A 24,288-nucleotide genomic window follows, 5' to 3' on the forward strand; every position below is an offset into this window, starting at 1 on the left:
AGTTGATACTTTCTTTCACAGCTCGAGTGCAATGCTGCCGTAGCCTATAATTTGAGTCTGGCGTAATCATTTTAGGCTAATGTTGAAATACAGTAGTCGTCTTTATGGTCTCCAGAAGATGAGGACACTAATGGCGGTTAATTGGCGAGTTCGTTTTGTTTGCATCGACGGGATTTGCACATTTTAGACCATTCCATTGGTCCTATCAGTACCACCGAACGACGGAGAGGCTGTCCCTCAACTCAACAACCAATAGGATCATCTGTACTGGAAGCTCTGGGGGTTTTGTGAATGTGCCAGCGAACAAGGAAATGATTGTGAAGTAAAAACAACACATCAGTGTTTTAATCGTAACGTGGAATGGCTCAGCTAGTGGAGTTGGGAATCCTAGCACTCGTTGTCAGTTGACGTGTGAAAGGGGCTGCAACAGCAATTGGATGCAAGCTAGCTACCAGTGCTAAATTAGCTAACATTAGGTGAAAGTCAAAGGCAAGGAATTAGCTCACTGGCTAGGTGACAACACATTCCAGTTCACATAACGTCAATGCCAACATGGCAGGGGGCAACAACAACGGCCAAGGGACAGGAGTTGGAGAGGAGAAGACAGCCTCTCCTAGACAGAGTGAAGGTACAACTATATTTTGTTCAGCTGCTAGTTAGCATGATGTTTAGCAGACTGTACTGTGTTGATTTGCTATCCATGTTAGCTCATTTAGCTAACGTTAGCTAACTAACTATACAGCTACAGCAGTGTCAGTCAATGTATCCGGTGGCTCGTATCTAGCTATTTTAAAATAGCTACCCAGTTCATTAATAAAGTATCCAGGCAGAGGATATGGCCTATTATTCAGCATATATATATACGTGTGTGTGACTCTGAAAGTTGCATTCAAAACGTTAGCTATAGCCTCTTTCATGCATTGAGCCTGTGTGTGTTGTAACTTTGGTGATGTGGAACTTGTCTTTCTCTTTTTTTTTTTACAGCCAGGTGAGGGTGGGGTCAGAAACTCCTCACACCTGTTTGAATTAACTGCGCCTTAATGTAACTCATATGAATCAACCAACCAACCAAACAAGTCAGACAACTAGTAGGAAAATGTGAAAAGAGTAGTCCTTTATCGTACAGTAGGCAGATATTAATAATTGTAAACTGGGTAGTTCGAGCCCTGAATGCTAATTGGCTGACAGCCGTAGTATATCAGATCTTATACCAACGGGTATGACAAAGCATTTATTTTTATTGCTCTAATTACATTGGTAACCAGTTTATAATAGCAATAAGCCATCTTGGGGTTTGTGGTATATGGCCAATATACCACGGCTAAGGGTCTTATGTAAGAACAGCCCTGAGCTGTAGTATATTGGCTGTAAATCACACCCCCTCGGTCCTTATTACTTATTAAACAATGAAGGTTTAAATCAGCACAGTAGTTTATTATAATAATAATATGTTCTGTTTGCTTTTGAAAGTAAAAGTCAAATTGAAAACATTGGCATTGTTGAATTCAATTTTCATAATAGCAAGCAATGACTGATGTTTTGGTTAGCTAAACTAGCAAGTCATTTTGTTTGGATACAAAGGCAACAACTGTAGCTATCTGGTAAACAGGCCAGCTATCTACTTCAGTGCATGTTGAACACATTTCTAGCGGCAAATGTGTTAAATTATAGCCATGGTATTTAAGTGATAATGCCTGAGAAGCCGGTGTTTGGAGGATATATTGTCACGGTGTTGTTATGCCTGAGATGGCAAACCGTACCAATATATCCTCCAAATACCGGATTCGAGGGCATTATCACTTTTATACAACATATTCAAATAACGATTGACATATTTTCATAAACGTTATTTGGATTAATATCTTCCTTATACATCCCTATACATCTAGGGTTGCAACCCAAGCCGGCTGGTCGTTTGTTCTATCAGTTCAGTTGCCAGAGACGGGACCCACTCTTTTTGTTCTGCATCTATGGACGTGACCCAGTCGGCCATATTGGCTGGCAACGTTCTTATCCCTTGCTATCAAATAAATGTAACAATCCAAGTTTTGTCCTAACCACACCATATTCCTGCAGAGTTAGACAGCGGGCTGCCATTAGACCACGCAAGACTTCTTAACACATAATCTACCAGTGTTTACACAGCAGGAATATGGTACATTTTGGACAAAAGTTGGATTCAGATGTTTTATTATTTAAATTTTTTTAATTGAAAATTGTACACCCTTTTCTCCCCAAGTCCGTGGTATTCAATTGTTTGTAATTACTATCTTGTATCATCGCTACATCTCCTGTACTGGCTCGGGAGAGGTGAAGGTCGAAAGCCATGCGTCCTCCGAAACACAACCGCACTTTTTCTTAACGCAGCGCGCATCCAACCCGGAAGCCAGCTGCACCAATGTGTCTGAGGAAACCAAAGCTATGCTCTGCCTATGTCTTGTGAGAATAGATTTTCATCTGGTTCAACTGACTTGGATTTTCAGCTATGCATGCAAAGTAGTCTAATGATGTCATCTGATGTTGTCTTCTTACTACAGTGAACAGAAAGCTGAAATACATCAGTTTGGCCATCCTTGTTGTCCAGAATGCCTCTCTCATCCTCAGCATTCGCTATGTCCGTACGCTGCCCGGTGACCGTTTCTTCACCACCTCTGCAGTGGTTATGGCAGAGGTGCTCAAAGTACTTACCTGCCTTCTCATCATTTTATTCCAGAGAAAAGGTAAGCCTCAATTATTGAATATTGAAACCCCCTAAGGTCGATGTCTGCGCCTGTATGAAAATTTAATTAGCATAATACAAAATCCCCAATAAAAATCTGCCCGTTTAAGCTCTAGATATGTTTTTTTTTTTTTTGCATTGGATGCATCTCAATCCCCTACATCCGTCTGTCGCACTTCCACATCTGCCGGCAGAGCTGGAGCAGTGTTTGTCAGACCATGAGTCATCACAAAAATCTGTGTTCTCATAATTGTCTGTAGCGTCTGAACAGTTTGGCCTACAAACTATGGTGAACAGATTAGACTCTCACGAACACAAAAGGGTGTTCTCTGTTTTGCACTACGACCCCCACAAGCGTCTTGAGACTTATCTGAAGTCGGCACAGCCGATCTGCCAACTTCTGTCTGAAGCATCTGATCAGTTTGGGCTACAAAACTAATATGACGCCTCTGGGTAAAGGTGAGACTCACATGTGCATTCAGAAAGCATTCGGACCCCTTTTCCACATGTTGTTATTTTACAGCCTTATTCTAACATGGATTAAAAAATTATTAATCTACACACAATACCCTATAATGACAAAGCAAAAAGTGTTTTTTTTAAACATTTTTGCAAATGTATTAAAAATTAAAAGATACCTTATTACCACATAAGTCCCTTTGCTATGAGACTTGAAATTGAGCTACGGTGAATCTTGTTTCCATTGATCGTTCTCCATTGATCATATTTCTACAACTTGATTAGAGTCCACCTGTGGTAAATTTAATTGATTGGACATGATTTGGAAAGGTCCCACAGTTGATAGTTTTTGCTCTGACGTGCACTAAGCCATGAGGTTGAAGGAATGGTCCGTAGATCTCAGACAGGATTGTGTCGAGTCACAGATTTGGGGAAGGGTACCAAAACATTTCTGCAGCATTGAAGGTCCCCAAGAACATGGTGGCCTCCCTCATTCTTAAATGGAAGAAGTTTGAAACCACCAAGATTCTTCCTAGAGCTGGCCGCCCGGCCAAACTGAGCAATCGGGGGAGAAGGGCATTGGTCAGGGAGTTGACCAAGAACCAGATGGTCAGTCTGACAGAGCTAAATACTTCTTTGTGGAGATGGGAGAACATTCCAGATGTGCAACCATCTCTGCAGCACTCCCCCAATCAGGTGTTTATGGTGGAGTGGTGAGCTGAAAGCCACTCCTCATTAAAAGGCACATGACAGCCCCCTTAGAGTTTGCCAAAAGGCAGCTAAAGACTCTCAGACCATGAGAAACGAGATTCTCTGGTCTGATGAAACGAAGATTGAACTCTTTGGTCTGAATACCAAGTGTCACATCTGGAGGAAACCTGACACGATCCCTACGGTGAAGCATGGTGGTGGCAGCATCATGCTGTTTATTTAGTTTTGCGGCAGGGACTGGGAGACTAGTCAGGATCGAGAGAAATATGAACGGAGAAAAGGAGAGATCCTTGTTGAAAACCTGCTCCAGAGCACTCAGAACCCCAGACTGGGGCAAAGGTTCACCTTACAACAGGACAACGACCAAACCACACAGCTAAGACAATGCAGGAGTGCCTTCGGGACAAGTCTCTGAATGGCCTTGACTGGCTCAGCTAGAGCCAGGACTTGAACCCGATCGAACATCTTTGGAGAGACTGGAAAATAGTTGTGCAGCGACCCATCCAATCTGACATGGCTTGAGAGGATCTGCAGAGAATGGGAAAAAAACTCCCCAAATACAGGTGTGCCAAGCTTGTAGCGTCATACCCAAGAAGACTCAATCAAGGATGTAATCGCTGCCAAAGGTGCTTCAACAAAGTACTGAGTAATTTTTAACATTTAATTTAATTTAACTTCAAGGGGTCTTAAAATTCTAAATCAAATAGCAAAATGATGCTTGGTTTGACCAGTATTAAACATTCCATATAGCTTAGTAGAATGGGTTAATGTGTGTAATGGGGATTTTCGGTTGAACCAGGGAGTGAAGTCATTGTTAATATCAAACAGAAATGTTTTACAAAAATTCAGGGAGAACACCTCCAGAGCAGAAGCAAAGAACATGAATTGGAGACAGGCCCTTATTATTCTAATCAGTACCCAATGTTCTCCAAACATCAGCCTGAGAATCTTGTACAAAGTCAAAACAAAAGACAGTGACTTTGCCAGCTGCTGTAGAATCGGTGTTCATAATGTCATCAACACAATAATAATCAGTGTGTCCTGGGTCCTTGTGACGTCAGGGCTACTGAAGGTAATCACTATCAAACGGCATAACAACCCATAACATTCGGTAACAATTCTGCTACTGACCATCAACCAGTACACAAATTAATATAGCACTGGAAGCATTGTTAATTACTCTTAACTGAATATGAACTTTATTCATCTTAAATATTTCCATTTACATTGTGTTTACTGCAGAAACATTTTGGCATTGTTTTTTAAAGTTCAATACATGGCTAATTTGTGTTGTCAATACACATGACCTACCTGCAAAATGTAAATGTGGTGGTCTGCATTTTCACCTGTCTCATACAATCAACTCGCTCTCTCCCTCTCCCAGGAAACCTAAAGGAGTTTATTGTATTGCAGTACAACTCCATTGTCATCCAATACAAGGACACGCTTAAACTGGCTGTCCCAGCCCTCATCTATACCTTGCAGAACAACCTCCAGTATGTGGCTATCTCCAATTTACCAGCAGCTACTTTCCAGGTTAGTTGCTCTGGCTGCCCGGTAATGAGATATGTTTCTTCTTGCGTCGCATCCTTGATTATGTTATCTCATAGCAAATCACTTTACCACAAGCATAAACCCCTTGAGTACCCCAAAATAGCCTATAATGCCATTTTTTGTTTTGTTCCCCATACCCTCCTGTAAGCCATACATTTTTTTTGTTTTAAAGTCTTAATGATTTTAGTCTGCAATATGCCAAGTGTCTGTTGTTAAATGCTGTTTGGTTTAATGAATGTTGTGGTTCTCTCTCCAGGTGACCTACCAGCTGAAAATTCTGACTACAGCTCTTTTCTCTGTGTTGATGCTGCGGAAGAGCCTATCACGGATTCAGTGGCTATCCCTGCTCCTGCTGTTCGCTGGGGTTGCTATCGTACAGCTGGAGCAGGAAGGAAAACAGAAGGAGACTACCGTCACTGGACCGAGCCAGAACTATGCCAAAGGACTGGTGGCAGTGATAGTGTCCTGCCTCTCCTCTGGCTTTGCTGGAGTGTACTTTGAGAAAATCCTTAAGGGCAGCTCAGCCTCTGTGTGGATGAGGAACATCCAGCTGGGCATATTTGGCACTCTACTAGGCCTGTTGGGCATGTGGTGGAACGATGGCCTTGCCATTGCAGAGAAGGGCTTCCTGTTTGGGTACACACCCATGGTGTGGGGTGTCATCTTTAACCAGGCTTTTGGGGGTTTACTGGTGGCGGTGGTAGTGAAGTACGCAGACAACATCCTGAAGGGGTTCGCCACTTCCTTTTCCATCATCGTCTCCACTGTCGTCTCGGTCTACCTCTTTGGGTTCCACGTGGACCTCCTCTTCACTCTGGGTGCTGGTCTGGTCATTGGAGCCGTCTATATGTATAGTCTGCCCAAAGCAGCTGCTCCCTCCCCGTCTACTGCTACCCTCTCCTCTTCCAGCCACAGTCTGGCCGACGGCGTTGGAGACTCGGAGACGGAAGCTTTCCTCCCAAAGTCAGTCTTGGTGAAATGAGCGCTCTGCAATCCTGTCTGTCCGTCTCTTCTTCCTTTCAAATCTCATTATTTTTCCATCTGGACTAAAACAAACTTTGCCTTCCATCTTTATCTTTCTGCTACTTATATTTAATTTGGGAACTTCATATCAATAGATTTTTTTGATACAAACTGAAGGGGTACGGCATCGCTGTATTTTAGTTCTGTAGATAGCCCAAGGTTGTTATTCCTCAGACTACCCATCAGTGTATTCTGCCTATAATGGAATGGGTAGCCAGAGATTTTAACTTCGTTTTCGTGCAGTAGTCTGCGAAGTTTCAATACTTTTTGAAAGCACAAGAGGGTGAAGTATGAAAACTTGTGATATTCTGTTCATGTTAATCATGCCTCTGGGAATATCTTTGCTTTCAATACTAAGTTCTCTACAGACCCCTCTTTGCCTTAAACAATGTATTTTTAATCAAAAGAAAGCCTTACCACATATCCAGATGACTTGCCAGAGGACTTCAAATACAGCTGCAACTTTAGTTGTTTTAAAAAATGGAAGTTATGGTCTTCAAGAAACCTAGTTACTTGGATACAACTCTTTAGACAGAGAGTCTGGCCATTCTACCATAAAGGCCTGATTAGTGGAGTACAGAGATGGTTGTCCATCTGAACTATAATGGAATATAGTTGAAAGACTTCCAATTGGCATGGCGACTTTATAAATGTCTATAAACCTAGAAACTGAAAAGGAGTTTGAGGTGTTCCGGAATTAATGTATTTCTGTCTGCTCTCGCTTGAGCTCCTCAGGTGTAGACCCAACTAATCGAATCCCATCCTAACGGCGCCTAAAATGGAGGCTAGTTTAAGGTGGGCCGGGCTAGTTTGGGCACCACCTGAGCTAATGGTCATGCTGTGCCTTTTCTCTTTCATTTGTACAGTAATGATATCATTTGTTGACAAAAGTTGAAAAATGCATAAATAATATCACATTTATAATTTCATTTTTTTGCTTCGACTAATTGTGACAGGTTTGTGGAAATATGCTCATATTTATACACAAACTGTTCTCTGAGATGTCTTTTTTTTTTTTTAGATATCAACTGGAGTTGATGGAATGTTTTTTGTCAAAGTGGAAAGTGTTTGTCCCAGAGTAAAAAACAGAGTAAACTGGACAAGTATCAAATGATAAAGCATTAGTTGTGGGTGTTTTTTTTTTTACACTCAAGTCTGCTTTATTATCATATTAAAAGAAGGCGCTTTTTCTCTTTAAATGGAAGTTAAATCCCAGTGTTACCAGAGAATATTGAGCATACTTGCTTCGTTTCCGTAAGAATGGTTTCTTTAAAATCATCAAGCTGACAAGGACAATATAATATATTTTTAGGCAGCTAAAATCCTTTTTTGTCATGAATTGGTTTATTTTGTTTTTGTTTACTTTCAGGCTGTTGGTGTTGGATTGGGTTAGAAATTCAGATACAGCTGCTCATAGTCTTGACCTACAGCCAATTCATATAATTTAAAATGCATAAACAAGTAGACCTTTATATAGAATTCTATCTTAAGTCTGGGTTAGTATCATTGACATTAAACAAATGAATTGATAGACTAAAGGCAGTTAAATGCTTTACAAATGGTATTCATAAAGGGAGGTGATATTTCTCACAATTTGTTTTTCAGTGTGAAATATCAGGGGAAAAAACTAATTGATACAGTTTTGATCAAGAAAAGTATTTATCTGATTTTTTTTACTATGTACATGACTTAGCTATTTCTATACACTCTCAGACAAAAGCATATTTTATTTAGTCATCAACATTTTACTACAGTATCCCCATGCCTTTTGGCCTCTGAGAAATGACCTGACCACCATATGCTAGAATAATTAATGAACACTTACATGTTACCTATTTAAGTTACCTAAGAAATAGTATCTGGTTTCAATATGAGGTTATCGTTGTGTTCCTCCTCAGAAAGACTATTAGCAGCTGTTCAATATGGGATGAATTTGTCTGCGTTCATTGCCTTCAATGTTGACACAGAGCCACTGGCCTCTACTTGGTGTCTTATTGTCCCACATCACTGTTCAGCGTTGGATGCATTTATATCTGTGTGATATGAAATGAACTTATGAAGAAAAAGATAGTTATCATGGTTAGTTTGCACTTTTTACGAATGCCTCTGTACAAATAATACTTCTTTTAGTAAAACTTTTATAAAACTGGAGCTGGTTTCCATCCCTCTGGATTTTGTCTTAATTCATGTATACTGAACAAAAATATAAACGCAACATGCAACAATTTCAATGCTTTTACTGAGTTACAGTTCATATAAGGAAACAAGTCAATTGAAATAAATTCATTAGGCTCTAATCTATGGATTTCACATGAATGGGCAGGGGCGCAGCCATGGGTGGGCCTGTGAGGGCATAGGCCCACCCACTGGGGAGCCAGGCTCAGCCAATCAGAATGAGTTTTTCCCCACAAAAAAAGGCTGTATTACAGAAAGAAATGCTCCTCAGTTCCATCAGCTGTCCGGGTGGTTGGTCTCAGATGATCCCGCAGGTGAAGAAGCTGGACGTGGAGGTCCTGGGCTGGTGTGGTTACACGTGATCTGTGGTTGTGAGGCCGGTTGGACGAACTGCCAAATTCAATAAAATTATGTTGGAGGCGGCTTATGGTAGAGAAATTAACTCAATTCTCTGGCAATAGCTCTGGTGGACATTCCTGCAGTCTGCATTCTAAATGCACGCTCCCTCAACTTGAGATATCTGTTGTACGATGTGTGACAAAACTGCACATTTTAGAGTGGCCTTTTATTGTCCCCAGCACAAGCTGCACCTGTGGAATGATCATGCTGTGTAATCAGCTTCTTGATATGCCCCACATGTCAGATGGATGGGTTATCTTGGCAAAGGAGAAATACTCACGAAGAGGGATAAACAAATTTGTGCACAAAATTTGAGAGAAAAAAGCTTGTCGTCTATATGGAAAATTTCTGGGATCTTTTATTTCAGCTCATGAAACATGGGACCAACACTTTGCATGTTGCGTTTATAATTGTGCTTAGTATAATTGTAATGTAAGTACAAAATTCTGTGTCCCTTTTATAAGTAGAGCTAACAAAATGATAACATTGTAATATTACACTTGGTGCAGAGCACCACCAGGAGTGTTATCACTGTGATCCAGTGCACTATTGCATCCGTTTAAGTCATAAGGCCGTTCTTATCCCTGCATCTTTTTCCAACAAAGAATTATCGCCTGTAGTGACAAAGATGTCGAGAGATGCTATTGTCCATCAACGTTAAAAGACACCTATCCCAGTCAAACCAGTAACATTGGCTTGCCTACAATTTTTTCATGCTAAACTGGGAGTGAGAGACAAGTGAATATCAGGGGAGGAGAAAATCAGGATAAACATCAGTCAACCATTTTTGTCGGAAGTGATACAGTACACTGCCTTTAAGAGTTTTTGACTTACAGTACCAGCCAAAAGTTTGGACACACCTACTCATTCAAGGGTTTTTCTTTATTTTTACTATTTTCTACATTGTAGAATAATGGTGAAGACAAACTATGAATTAACACATGGAATCATGTAGTAACCAAAAGTGTTAAACAAATTAAAATATTTTAGATTCTTCAAAGTAGCCACCCTTTGCCTAGACAGTTTTCCACACACTCTGCCAGCTTCATGTGGAATGCTTTTCCAACAGTCTTGAAGGAGTTCCCACATATGCTGAGCACTTGATGGCTGCTTTTCCTTCAATCTGTGGTCCAACTCATCCCAAACCATCTCAAATTAGTTGAGGTCGGGTGATTGTGGAGGCCAGATCATCTGACACAGCACTCCATCACTCTCCTTCTTGGTAAAATAGCCCTTACACAGACTGGAGGTGTGTTTTGGGTCATTGGCCTGTTGAAAAACAAATGATAGTAACCCTAAGTGCAAACCAGATGGGATGGCATATCGCTGCCAAATGCTGTGGTAGCCATGCTGGTTAAGTGTGCCTTGAATTCTAAATAAATCACAGACAGTCACCAGCAAATCACTATCACACCACCTCCATGTTCCACGTTAGGAACCACACATGCAGAGATCATCCGTTCACTGACTGCATCTCACAAAGACATGGCGGTTGGAACCAAAAATCTCCAATTTGGACTCATCAGACCAAAGGACAGATTTCCACCGGTCTAATGTCCATTGCTTGTGTTTCTTGGCCCAAGCAAGTCTCTTCTTATTGGAGTCCTTTAGTAGTGGTTTCTATGCAGCAATTCAACCATGAAGGCCTGATTCATGCAGTCTCCTCTGAACAGTTGATGTTGAGGTGTCTGTTACTTGAACTCTGTGAAGCATTTATTTGGACTGCAATTTCTGAGGCTGGTAACTAATGAACTTATCCTCTGCAGCAGAGGTAATGTCTACCTTTCCTATGGCGGTCCTCATGAGAGCCAGTTTCATCATAGCGCTTGATGGTTTTTGCGACTGCACTTGAAGAAACTTTCAAAGTTCTTGAAATGTTCCTGATTTCCTGACCTCCATGTCTTAAAGTAATGATTGACTGTAATTTCTCTTTGCTTATTTGAACTGTTATTGCCATAGTCTTATTTGGTAAAATACCAAGTCCATTATTATCTTGTCACAACACAACTGAATGTCTCAAACGCATTAAGGAAAGAAATTCCACAAATTGACTTAACAAGGCACATCTGTTAATTCTAATGAAAAACGGTGGCTAATTTGAAGAATCTCAAATATAAAATATATTTTGATTTGTTTAACACTTTTTTGGTTACTACATGATTCCATATGAATAAAGAAAACCCCTGGAATGAGTAGGTGTGTCCAAACTTTTGACTGGTACTGTATATATATATATACATATACATATACATATATATATATATATATATATATATATATATATATATATATATATATATATATATATATATATACACACACACACACATATATATATATATATATATATATATATATATATATATATATATATATATATATATATATATATATATATACACACATATATATATATATATATATATATATATATATGTATATTCAGTGTTTGAGCTTTTCGCTACCCTATTTTCAGAGCTGTAAGATATACCGTTCTAAAGTTCTCCCCAGGGAGAATGTTTATTTTCACATTAGTTCATGCGAGACAATAACATGTTATTTGTTTTGATACGGTTGTTATAGTATTTGCTTAGGACAGAACAAAGATCTCTTCTTGAAAACAATATCTGACTGGTGCTTTTGTGTTCCATTTTCTCCCTGTTCCTAGGTCCTCTGAAAAGGAAAAAGGATGCTAAGAAAGTGCTTCACATCTGAAGGCATCTGAAGGCATACCATGCCTGCATCTCATGTCAAAGTGATGTTGAAAGGAAAATTATTACAAATGCCTTCTATTAATTTAATTGAAATTCCTATACTAGCAGATCTGTTGGAGATGTTTGCCTCGGTTGCGAATGGGTATTGTATGAAGAGAATTACATTATCTTTTAATCATGCTTAGTTTACATGTAACAGATCAGGAGTAGAAACTTCCTTTGTAGAAAATATTTCCTTACACTGTTGTCTTACTATTTATCTATATAACATTAACATGAGTTCTTGTTAAAAAAAATAGTTTTCTGCTCCGTATCTACCCATTTATAACAAGTATTATTTAATCCCCATAAGATTAGAATAGAGTTTAATAGTGTTTAACTATTAGTTGTATTATGTGTGTGATGCATTGAAACACTAATATCAGCCTTTAATGTAAATCAATCACGGCCTATATTTAACTTTTTTATTTTTTTTTATTTTATGTGTTTGTTCAACACCCAGCTAAGCAAAACTGAAAATGTGTTGAAAGTAAGGGCAGCAGGTAGCCTAGTCGTTTAGAGGCCAGTCGTTTAGAGGCCAGTAACCGGAAGGTCGCTGGTTCGAATCTGTAGCAGATTAGGGGGGTAAATCTGTCGATGTGCCCTTGAGCAAGGCACTTAGCTCTAATTACTCCTGTTAGTTGCTCTGGATAAGAGCATCTGCTAAATAAATGTATATGTGTTGACTTGTATTTGGGTTGAAGACAGTCCATGATAATTTGGCGCCCTCTACTGAACAATATTTTTTATGTCAGCTTTGAATGTTTTTTATTGAACCTTTATTTAAATAGGTAAGTCGGTGAAGAACAAATTCGTATTTACAATGACGGCCTACCAAAGGCAAAAGGCCTCCTGCGGGGACGGGGATTAAAAATATAGGACAAAAACACACATCACGACAAGAGAGACACAACAACACTACATAAAGAGAGACCTAAGACAACAACATAGCATGGCAGCAACACCATATTACAACATGGTAGCAAAACACGGTACAAACATTATTGGGCACAGACAACAGCTAAAGGGCAAGGTAGAGACAACAATACTTTACACGAAGCAGCCACAACTGTCAGTAAGTGTCCATGATTGAGTCTTTGAATGAAGAGATGGAAATAAAACTGTCCAGTTTGAGTGTTTATTGCTGCTCGTTCCAGTCACTAGCTGCAGCGAACAGAAAAGAGGAGCGACACAGGTGCTTTGAAGACCAAGCACTTGTATGAGGTGACTACCTCAAGCTCTAAACCCTGAGAGGTAACAATCACACCGGTGGGGTCGGGCGTTTTTAATGTTCATGCGCACGACAAAATCGTGAATTGGGAGACGTGTGTGTAATTACTGCCTAATAACTATGTATGAAATTAAATAACTGTCCTAGTTTGTCATGCAAATTGAAATATTTTACAAAATTGTCAATGTTGGTTCAAGCTTTCTCAGATAAACATGCTTAGATGTGAAAATATTTTCTTTGCCTTTTATTTATTAATGATATGTAATGTATTAGTAAAAAAACAAAAACATATTTCTTCACTTACCAGACCATTTTAGTTGACAAGAGGGCCCACTAACATGTTATGGAAGGATTCAAACCTCTAAAATGGTCGTCACTAGTTACCACAGCCACAAAGTCATAATTCCCGCCCATTTCTACAATGTATCTTCTTAAAATGTGATTTTAAACCAACCTTATGCCTAACGCTAACCTTAAATTATGACCAAAAAGTACATTTTTGTTTTCATGAATTTTTACGAAAAAGCATTTGTGGCTGTGGTAAAAGTGGAAACCTTCTAAAATAGATTAGATTGCCCAACCTCGTTTTTTATGGACTTTTGATCTGTGCCCTCTTTCACCAAGCAGATGTGAAGTCTTGTGCTTTAACTGACCTTAGACAAAGATGATCTATATCATATCTGGAATGCATCTCTGACTCAACTATACTGTAGTATGGGGCAATTTAACCTTTACCCCCGTCTCATGATGAGATGAGCTGGCACCGGAAGTAGGAAGTAACTAGCTAGGAAGTCTTCAAGAATGCATTTGGCTAATTAGCGCTCAAGCGAACTACGCGTCGTTTCTGTTTTGATATACCTTAGCGGTCGAGATCCCTATAGGAAGACCACTCTCCGTGCATCCAATAATTGAAGTGTTGTAGGTGAGTACTGCTAACCGTTGCATAAAGTGAGTTTTATTAGGCCTGTGCTGAACATTAGCAGGTAACTTAGTCACAACCATTGCTCGAAATCCAGCTAGCATGCTAGTTAACTAGCATATTTAGCAATCGACGTCATTTCGTGTTTGCAATGTCTGGTCTTTGTCCAAACTTCCAGCTACTAGTAATTTATACGTAATGTCCAGCCAGATATTACAAACAGTTGGCTGGTTAGCGACCTTTTTTTGTTGTTGCAAGAAGCACGTGTGCGTCACATTTGGAAGCACAATGAGGTTTGAGTTAATAAAAGCCTTCATTTTTTTTCCTATGCGCGCTGGAGCTCCTAAATAAAACATTCCAGGTCGCACAAAAATATTTAGGCCCATATCTGAGTAAAGTGGTTGCACTGTAGAGCCCTTTAGCTACCTTATTTGTTAGTTAGCAGCTATTACCAACTTGTATAATTAACTAGCCATCATTGATGAAAGGGAGGTAGCTAGTCGGTTGTACAACTCAATGTCTTCAACTGAAATGTGTCTTCCGCATTTAGCCAAACCCATCCTGAATTAAGAGGTGCGGGTGTTGACTTAATCGACACCCACGTCTTCGTTGCCCTGGGAACAGTGGGTTAACTGCCTTGCTGAGGGGCTGAATGACCGACAGCTTGACAGGTTTCTTAAAGTTCCAATTTTTAACTTTTTGGGCGACGATTCTCTACACGGTTGCTTGTTTTGTCACACTGCAATTAGGCGAACGACAAATGTTAGCAACCAGAAAATAGCGGCGCGATTTCTACATATTGCAAGTATTACCAGTGTAGTCAACGATGTTTATAACTAACCAAAGATGGACCACAGCCTGTCGTTTCCAATGGGAACAAATTAGTCACAATGGGAACAGGCAAAGAGGGGGCGGAGCTAGCGAGATCGTATTGGCGCGCTGTCGCAAGTTTTACATATTTCCGTTAGGGAACGTCTACTCTGAAGTGCGCATGTGCATGAACTAAATTAAATCGCCACAACACTCCATAAACACAATAAAATTAAAATAAAGCACACTTTGGCAATGAGTTAAGTCAACAAAACTTAGTCCATTCTGTTCATAACATATTCTAGTTTTGAAAGTGCAAAGTCACTGATCCCGTTTCTTAGTTATGTTTAGTGCTAGAGGTGTCACTACAGACCCTGGTTCGATTCCAGGCTGTATCACAATCGGCTGTGATTGGGAGTACCATGGGGCGTCGCACAATTGGCCCAGCGTCACCCGTGTTAGGGTTTGGCCGGGGTAGGCCGTCATTCTAAATAAGAATGTGTTCTGAACTGATTCATTAAATAAAGTTAAATACAAATTAAGTAGTCCATGGGCAGCAGGACACAGCCTCTTTTTAGAATCTGCGAGTGGAATCATTTTAACTTACTTTACCTGTTGTCCGCTGATTTTGTCCGTGTGTCGGAGGTAATCTGAGACAAAATATCCACAGGGAACTGTTATTAACCCGACTTCCAGCACGCTGGTCTGTATATCGGTTTGTATTTACAATACTGATGCAATTTGCATGTGACAAACACCTTGCACAATAGGTAAACCATGGCTGGCCTAGCTTAACCAAACCACAGATCGAAAGTTGTCCCACGCGAACAGCTGGCAAATTACACTATCGCTTCCAGCTAATTTGTTTGGGAATGTGCTTCAGTCGACGAAGTTTAGTTACATTCGGTTGTTTACATGTTGTTCATCACGTGCAGAGTATCAGGATATTAAATATACAAGCGACAGAATCCACCCTCGGGTGAACAAAAAATATCCACAGGAAAGTAATCTCCACTTCCTGCTGCCAAAAGGACCAACAGCATGTACAACTGGTAAAGTGAAAATCTAATTTTATTCACCATTGTCTTTTTGAGACCCTTGTGTCTTTAGGGCAACTTCTTTCAGACTGAATATAAGTCTGTTTTGGCAGGGATGGACAGCAGGCCACTCAGCTTTCCTAGCAGTAGGCCTATCTGTCCTGCTGTCTCTGTTCCATTCTCCTTGAAATTATGTGAACATTTTGTGCCAGCATTAATTCAAGGATAGAATGACCTGATTTAGACTGTCGTGTTCAACTGTCCAAAAGTATGTTTATGGTAATAGAAGATGTTAAAATTCTTGAAAGTTTACAGCAAGCACTCTAATAACCTTGAATTATGTTGGATAACGGTAGTGTTGTTGTTTTCAACGAGCGTTACTTTCTTATGTTTTATTTGCTTAACAAACACATTTTTTTCTCTCACAGAATCTTATCTGATCAACATGAGTCTACAGTGGACGGCCGTGGCCACATTCCTTTATGCGGAGGTCTTCTTTGTGTTGCTTCTGTGTGTGCCCTTCATCTCCCCCAAGAGGTGAGCCACCCAGTTGAACGGCAGTCAACTGGTCAAAACAAAACCGTCTCCATGCACACAGTCTAATTCCACTAGTGCAGTATCTAATTTGCCATAATAAAAAAAACATGTATTTCCTCGATTGCTTAAAAAGATTTGATCACATAACCACTTAATTATTTGCGATCTTGGCAAGTCTTATTGCGAAGTGGGAAATGCAAACATGAAACATATTACCCAATAGCCTTTAGTCAAAATGTGAATTACCTCCCTTGAGACTGGGTTGCACAACAATAATTTTGAATGGAGTGATTATTTCTTGCCAATCAATAACCTGTTAAATAATATCTTTAAGATAAACGGCGGTTGCCCGGTCTCGGTATAAGATGAGTTGTTTCAAGTCTTGTGTTCACTTTCAAATGTTTAATGAATGTATCTTTGCAGATGGAGTAAGATCTTCAAATCTCGTCTGGTTCAAACTATCGCATATTATGGAAACACCTCCTTCATTGTAGCCATTGCCATTCTAGTTTTCTTACTAATTGGTAAGTGTGTGTGGTCTACACCCAACATATCACATCAACTTATGTTCACAGGTTTTGATCATTTATTGTTAATTGTACTCACGATCACAAATTGTGTAGTGGCCGAGAAAAACCCACACCACTTTAGTCTTCCACAGTTTCCCCATGCTCTTGTCTCTGTTTCTATGTAGATGCGTTCAGGGAGGTGCGAAAGTACAGTGTGACTGAGAAGGTGGACCTGACCAACAACCCAGTGGCTGTAGATCACATTCACATGAAGTTGTTCAGAGCCCAGAGGAATGAGTACATTGCTGGCTTCGCCCTGCTCCTGTGTGTGTGAGTATCCATGCCTCCCCCGCCCGGAGCACACCAACTGGCTCCAGTCTGTTCTTGTTCTAGAATGGTTTCTGAGGAAGGGAGGTTGATGTGTAGCTACTCTGACTTTTCACTAGCGCTCCTGGTTTCTTAGTACACAATCACTGTAGGCATCTGTACCTTTCAGGAACCAACCATTTGTCACCATATTTCTGATTGAATTATGACATTTATTGAACCTTTTTATTTAACTAGGCAAGTAAACTAAGAACAAATTCTTATTTTCAATGACGGCCTAGGAACACTGGGTTAACTACCTTGTTCAGGGGCAGAACGACAGGTTTTTACCTTGTCAGCTCGGGGATTCAATCTTGCCACCTTTTAGTTACACGTCCAATGCTCTAACCACTAGGCTACCTGAACTTTACAGTTTAAAATAAACTGCCATTCATGTTCTTCATATAATAGCTGGAATCGCTTGATAGTAGGACAAAAGACATGAAGATGAAAGCTTATGTTCTGTCATCAGCCCAAACGATATGTTTGTTTGCCCTTATGCTAGTGATGAGTAGGTGGTGTGTATACTTTACTAATCTACTGAGATTTTACAGTAGCTATTGAAGGAATGTCCGGTGGGGGGGGGGAGCTAGCTAGCTAGACATTTTCCATTCACAAGTCTCATCCGAAGTGTAAAGTCTGGTTAACATGATAGGATGAGCATTGTCTGACGTAGTGTATATTCAACTTTTTTTTTTTTTAATGCCTGGTTGTGTCCAGTCTGCATATCTTCTCCATACAGGGACCCTGTCATATTCCTCTGAATGGTATGCTATTAATAGACCTTTGAGTGGCTACTACAGCTATTTGTGCAGTTCTTTGCTCTACCACTGCTTCTAGGTTTGGGTGTTTGGACGTGTAATCTTTTGGGCAGCTGCGTCTGAGAAACGAAATGACATGTGATCAAGCAACTGGTGATGAGATTTAAATTTAGCCTCAATGACATGCTTGGCTGTAGACCTATAGCTCAGGATTCACATTACTAGCTGCCTAGTGTTACCTCTCACACAGGGTCTGGCCACTTAAATGGCATCAAAGTAACTAATTTATAGCATTACAGAACAGTGCATAGGGACATCAAATATACACTTTTTTTTAAAAAACATGGCTGAAATGTCGTCTACTCCTTTTGTATCCGCACACAATGGGGTGCTAAAAATGGAAGAAAAGCCAAATTGGCCTCTTACTAAATGCTAACTAAATTTGGACAAACTAATAGCAAAATCAAAAACACTGTTAGCTAAATGCTAACGAACGAGAACTAACATGACTATTTGCAAAGACTGGCAAATCTAGCTCATCATACAGTTTTACAAGTGAAAGTGAACCAGAAATTGTGCAGCATGGGGGGGGGGGTGAAAATGGCAACTGTACAGGAAAGATCTCTGGATGCGTTGATTCATGGCCAGGGTTTCCCTGGCTTTTAGCCAGGGAAAAATTGGCACATTATGAGGCATGTTTTACCTTGCTTCAAAGTAGCCTAGCCAAAATCAGACCCCATCTGTAGAGGCAATTATTTTATATCAACTTTCTTTCATTGTCCAGTAGTCAAAGGCACAATCCTAGTCATATTAGCAACCCATGCTAGTTGTTGGTAATCCTAGTCATATTAGCAACCCATGCTAGTTGATGATAATCCTAGTCATATTAGCAACCCATGCTAGTTGATGGTAATCCTAGTCATATTAGCAACCCATGCTAGTTGATGATAATCCTAGTCATATTAGCAACCCATGCTAGTTGATGATAATCCTAGTCATATTAGCAACCCATGCTAGTTGATGATAATCCTAGTCATATTAGCAACCCATGCTAGTTGATGATAATCCTAGTCATATTAGCAACCCATGCTAGTTGCATGGCGTAGCAGTAAGTCGTCCTGTCTCGTCGTGTCCCTGTATATATCGTCTATTTTTCGTTTTTTACATATTTTTCTTCAAAAACATTTTGCTAAACCTAAGCTTCCAAATACTCTCCTGCAACCCGCCTCACCCAATGTAGCTATTTTTCCTAAAGTATTTATATTTACTTCGGAACCGGAACCCCTCAGCTGAAGCTAGCCGGCTAACCACCAGCTATGCTAGCGGTCTTCAGCAAACCGGTCATCAGCTAAGCTAACCTTTAGCTCGGAAAGCTCTCGCCAGCTCGAACAACGCGACTCTAACCAGAGCATAACGGACCTATTTATTTTTTCATCCCCGAACTCATCCCTGGATTCCCACCGCGAACATTTCAGCTGGATCTTCACAACTAGCTATCTAGCTAAACCGCAACCCCGGATGATTACTCCTGGCTAGCGCTTCCACCCACTTAGCGTGACGCTAGCCCGGCCAGCGCACCTGTACTACCACCGTAGCATACTCCTGGGCTACAATACCCGGGCCCACGACCGGTCTATCGATGTCACCACATGAAGAGGAATAAACAGACTCACCCCATCGCGACGTCCCCGAAAGGCCAACTCTCTAGCCCTCGCTATCTCCCTGCTTGCTAAACTCGGCCTGCTAACTGCTAGCTTGTTTAGCCCGGGCCTACGAACTGTTAGCTTGTTAGCACAGGCCTGCTAACTGCTAGCTTGTCTAGCCCGGGCCTACGAACTGTTACCTTGTTAGCACAGGCCTGCTAACCGTCTGAATCGCCGCGTCCCAAACACTCACCGGACCCATATTTACTTTCTATCTCTTCTTGATTTTTAATCTGTTTATACCTTTCCGGAAACCTGCCTCACCCAATGTGATACGGAATCGCTATTATTTTTAATTTTTAGAACACACTCAAGAACCTCCAGAAGCTAACTAGCTACAAGCTATTTAGTCATTGTTAACTTTTTTTTTCAACCTGGATAACACTCGCCAGTCCAGCTTCCCTGCCCCATCCACCGCTGCCCCATGGACACTAATCTCTTGGCTACATAGCTGATGCACTCTGGACTGTCCATTAATCACGGTACTCCATTCTGCTTGTTTATGTTTTATCTGTCGGCCCCGTTGCCTAGTCAACGCCATTTTACCTGCTGTTGTTGTGCTAGCTGATTAGCTGTTGTCTCACCTACTGTTTAAGCTAGCTTTCCCAATTCAACACCTGTGATTACTGTATGCCTCGCTGTATGTCTCTCTCAAATGTCAATATGCCTTGTATACTGTTGCTCAGGTTAGTTATCATTGTTCTAGTTCACAATGGAGCCCCTAGTTCTACTCTTCATACCCCTGATAACTCCTTTGTCCCACCTCCCACACATGCGGTGACCTCCCCCATTACAACCAGCATGTCCAGAGACACAACCTCTCTCATCATCACCCAGTGCCTGGGCTTACCCCCGCTGTATCCGCACCCCACCATACCCCTGTCTGCGCATTATGCCCTGAATATATTCTACCATGCCCAGAAACCTGCTCCTCTTATTCTCTGTCCCCAACGCTCTAGGCGACCAGTTTTGATAGCCTTTAGCCGCACCCTCATACTACTCCTTCTCTGTTCCGCGGGTGATGTGGAGGTAAACCCAGGCCCTGCATGTCCCCAGGCACCCTCATTTGTTGACTTCTGTGATCGAAAAAGCCTTGGTTTCATGCATGTCAACATCAGAAGCCTCCTCCCTAAGTTTGTTTTACTCACTGCTCTAGCACACTCTGCTAACCCTGATGTCCTTGCTGTGTCTGAATCCTGGCTCAGGAAGGCCACCAAAAAATTCAGAGATTTCCATACCCAACTATAACATCTTCCGTCAAGATAGAACTGCTAAAGGGGGAGGAGTTAGCCTGCAAAGTAATGTCATACTTTCCAGGTCCATACCCAACCAGTTCGAACTACTAATTTAGAAAATTACTCTCTCCAGAAATAAGTCTCTCACTGTTGCCGCCTGCTACCGACCCCCCTCAGCTCCCAGCTGTGCCCTGGACACCATTTCTGAATTGATCGCCCCCCATCTAGCTTCAGAGTTTGTTCTGTTAGGTGACCTAAACTGGGATATGCTTAACACCCCGCCAGTCCTACAATCTAAGCTAGATGCCCTCAATCTCACACAAATCATCAAGGAACCCACCAGGTACAACCCTAACTCTGTAAACAAGGGCACCCTCATAGACGTCATCCTGACCAACTGGCCCTCCAAATACACCTCCGCTGTCTTCAACCAGGATCTCAGCGATCACTGCCTCATTGCCTGTATCCGCTACGGAGCCGCAGTCAAACGACCACCCCTCATCACTGTCAAACGCTCCCTAAAACACTTCTGTGAGCAGGCCTTTCTAATCGACCTGGCCCGGGTATCCTGGAAGGACATTGACCTCATCCCGTCAGTTGAGGATGCCTGGTCATTCTTTAAAAGTAACTTCCTTACCATTTTAGATAAGCATGCTCCGTTCAAAAAATGCAGAACTAAGAACAGATACAGTCCTTGGTTCACCCCAGACCTGACTGCCCTCGACCAGCACAAAAACATCCTGTGGCGGACTGCAATAGCATCGAATAGTCCCCGGGATATGCAACTGTTCAGGGAAGTCCGGAACCAATACACGCAGTCAGTCAGGAAAGCTAAGGCCAGCTTCTTCAGGCAGAAGTTTGCATCCTGTAGCTCCAACTCCAAAAAGTTCTGGGACACTGAAGTCCATGGAGAACAAGAGCACCTCCTCCCAGCTGCCCACTGCACTGAGGCTAGGTAACACGGTCACCACCGATAAATCCATGATTATCGAAAACTTCAATAAGCATTTCTCAACGGCTGGCCATGCCTTCCGCCTGGCTACTCCAACCTCAGCCAACAGCTCTGCCCCCGGCAGCTCCTCGCCCAAGCCTCTCCAGGTTCTCCTTTACCCAAATCCAGATAGCAGATGTTCTGAAAGAGCTGCAAAACCTGGACCCGTACAAATCAGCTGGGCTTGACAATCTGGACCCCCTATTTCTGAAACTTTCCGCCGCCATTGTCGCAACCCCTATTACCAGCCTGTTCAACCTCTCTTTCATATCGTCTGAGATCCCCAAGGATTGGAAATCTGCCGCAGTCATCCCCCTCTTCAAAGGGGGAGACACCCTGGACCCAAACTGTTACAGACCTATATCCATCCTGCCCTGCCTATCTAAGGTCTTCGAAAGCCAAGTCAACCAACAGGTCACTGACCATCTCGAATCCCACCGTACCTTCTCCGCTGTGCAATCTGGTTTCCGAGCCGGTCACGGGTGCACCTCAGCCACGTTCAAGGTACTAAACGATATCATAACCGCCATCGATAAAATACAGTACTGTGCAGCCGTCTTCATTGACCTTGCCAAGGCTTTCGACTCTGTCAATCACCATATTCTTATCGGCAGACTCAGTAGCCTCGGTTTTTCGGATGACTGCCTTGCCTGGTTCACCAATTACTTTGCAGACAGAGTTCAGTGTGTCAAATCGGAGGGCATGCTGTCCGGTCCTCTGGCAGTCTCTATGGGGGTGCCACAGGGTTCAATTCTCGGGCCGACTCTTTTCTCTGTATATATCAATGACGTTGCTCTTGCTGCGGGCGATTCCCTGATCCACCTCTACGCAGACGACACCATTCTATATACTTTCGGCCCGTCATTGGACACTGTGCTATCTAACCTCCAAACAAGCTTCAATGCCATACAACACTCCTTCCGTGGCCTCCAACTGCTCTTAAACGCTAGTAAAACCAAATGCATGCTTTTCAACCGATCGCTGCCTGCACCCGCATGCCCGACTAGCATCACCACCCTGGATGGTTCCGACCTTGAATATGTGGACATCTATAAGTACCTAGGTGTCTGGCTAGACTGTAAACTCTCCTTCCAGACTCATATCAAACATCTCCAATCGAAAATCAAATCAAGAGTCGGCTTTCTATTCCGCAACAAAGCCTCCTTCACTCACGCCGCCAAGCTTACCCTAGTAAAACTGACTATCCTTCCGATCCTCGACTTCGGCGATGTCATCTACAAAATGGCTTCCAACGCTCCAGGTCATCTACAAGTCCATGCTAGGTAAAGCTCCGCCTTATCTCAGTTCACTGGTCACGATGGCAACACCCATCCGTAGCACGCGCTCCAGCAGGTGTATCTCACTGATCATCCCTAAAGCCAACACCTCATTTGGCCGCCTTTCGTTCCAGTACTCTGCTGCCTGTGACTGGAACGAATTGCAAAAATCGCTGAAGTTGGAGACTTTTATCTCCCTCACCAACTTCAAACATCAGCTATCTGAGCATCTAACCGATCGCTGCTGCTGTACATAGTCTATTGGTAAATAGCCCACCCATTTTCACCTACCTCATCCCCATACTGTTTTTATTTATTTACTTGCTCTTTTACACCAATATCTCTACCTGTACATGACCATCTGATCATTTATCACTCCAGTGTTAATCTGCAAAATTGTAATTATTCGCCTACCTCCTCATGCCTTTTGCACACATTGTATATAGACTCCCCCCTTTGTTTTCTACTGTGTTATTGACTTGTTAATTGTTTATTCCATGTGTAACTCTGTGTTGTCTGCTCACACTGCTATGCTTGATCTTGGCCAGGTCGCAGTTGCAAATGAGAACTTGTTCTCAACTGGCCTATCTGGTTAAATAAAGGTGAAATAAAAAATAAAATAAAAAAAATGATAATCCTAGTCATATTAGTCAACCATGCTAGTTGTTGCATATTTGATCTCCCCTCTTTCTAAATTCCTAACAGATATTTTCTTATGTCACATGAAACCTCTCGAATGTGCGGCGCGCTTTTGAAAACTATTTTTCCGCTAATTGCGTTATTGAATGAAAATCGTGTGTAGCCTGCTGCATTGTGCACGTGTCAAGAAATAGTTGATCAACATTTTGAAGCTAAATGTTCTTATCTGTTGCATCATACTCATTTTGCTTTTCAACAAAACATTTTATCCTAGTCCTACTGGTTGTATGAATTTGGGATCTATCATCCCACAACTGTCCGTGTTTGTTTGGAATAGGCTATTTCTTTCTCGACAAGCTGACCAATAGAATAGGTTAACTTTGCTACTATGTGTTATTGTAGATCGACAGGCTAGTGATTTCGCTGTTTGTTACTCGTCTTGTTGGCCGAGGAAAAGTAAATGTGGACAGTTATTCTAAC

The 24,288-nt window shown here is 41.6% G+C and overlaps 2 protein-coding genes across 3 annotated transcripts in view; both read left to right on the plus strand.

The window, feature by feature from the left end:
- Positions 1-191: 191 nt before the first annotated feature.
- slc35a2 (solute carrier family 35 member 2) lies at positions 192-12,485 on the plus strand. 2 transcript variants are annotated; one of them, XM_024385137.2, is made up of 5 exons: positions 192-628; positions 2,538-2,720; positions 5,274-5,425; positions 5,700-6,406; positions 11,709-12,485. In XM_024385137.2, the coding sequence occupies exons 1-5, from the start codon at positions 553-555 to the stop codon at positions 11,734-11,736; spliced, it is 1,146 nt and encodes a 381-aa protein (XP_024240905.1). In that variant the 5' UTR covers positions 192-552; the 3' UTR covers positions 11,737-12,485. The 2 variants fall into 2 exon arrangements, with proteins under 2 accessions (XP_024240905.1, XP_042160059.1); XM_042304125.1 differs by lacking the exon at positions 192-628 and adding an exon at positions 1,732-2,439.
- Positions 12,486-13,787: 1,302 nt separating this feature from the next.
- The window catches only part of bcap31 (B cell receptor associated protein 31), a 28,684-nt gene continuing 18,183 nt past the window's right edge, over positions 13,788-24,288 (plus strand). Inside the window, exons 1-4 of the mRNA XM_024385138.2 lie at positions 13,788-13,946; positions 16,219-16,327; positions 16,751-16,851; positions 17,022-17,166. Of these exons, the coding sequence (XP_024240906.1) occupies positions 16,236-16,327; positions 16,751-16,851; positions 17,022-17,166 (338 nt within the window). The 5' untranslated portion in view covers positions 13,788-13,946; positions 16,219-16,235. The remainder of the gene's footprint in view (positions 13,947-16,218; positions 16,328-16,750; positions 16,852-17,021; positions 17,167-24,288) is intronic.

The sequence above is a fragment of the Oncorhynchus tshawytscha genome, linkage group LG22, assembly GCF_018296145.1.
Source record: "Oncorhynchus tshawytscha isolate Ot180627B linkage group LG22, Otsh_v2.0, whole genome shotgun sequence".
Lineage (NCBI taxonomy): Eukaryota > Metazoa > Chordata > Actinopteri > Salmoniformes > Salmonidae > Oncorhynchus > Oncorhynchus tshawytscha.

Coding starts and splice junctions, on each gene's coding strand:
- slc35a2 (XM_024385137.2), top strand. CDS start 553: ATGGCAGGGGGCAACAACAACGGCCAAGGGACAGGAGTTGGAGAGGAG. Junction 629..2,537: donor CTCTCCTAGACAGAGTGAAG/GTACAACTATAT, acceptor TTCTTACTACAG/TGAACAGAAAGCTGAAATAC. Junction 5,426..5,699: donor TACCAGCAGCTACTTTCCAG/GTTAGTTGCTCT, acceptor TTCTCTCTCCAG/GTGACCTACCAGCTGAAAAT.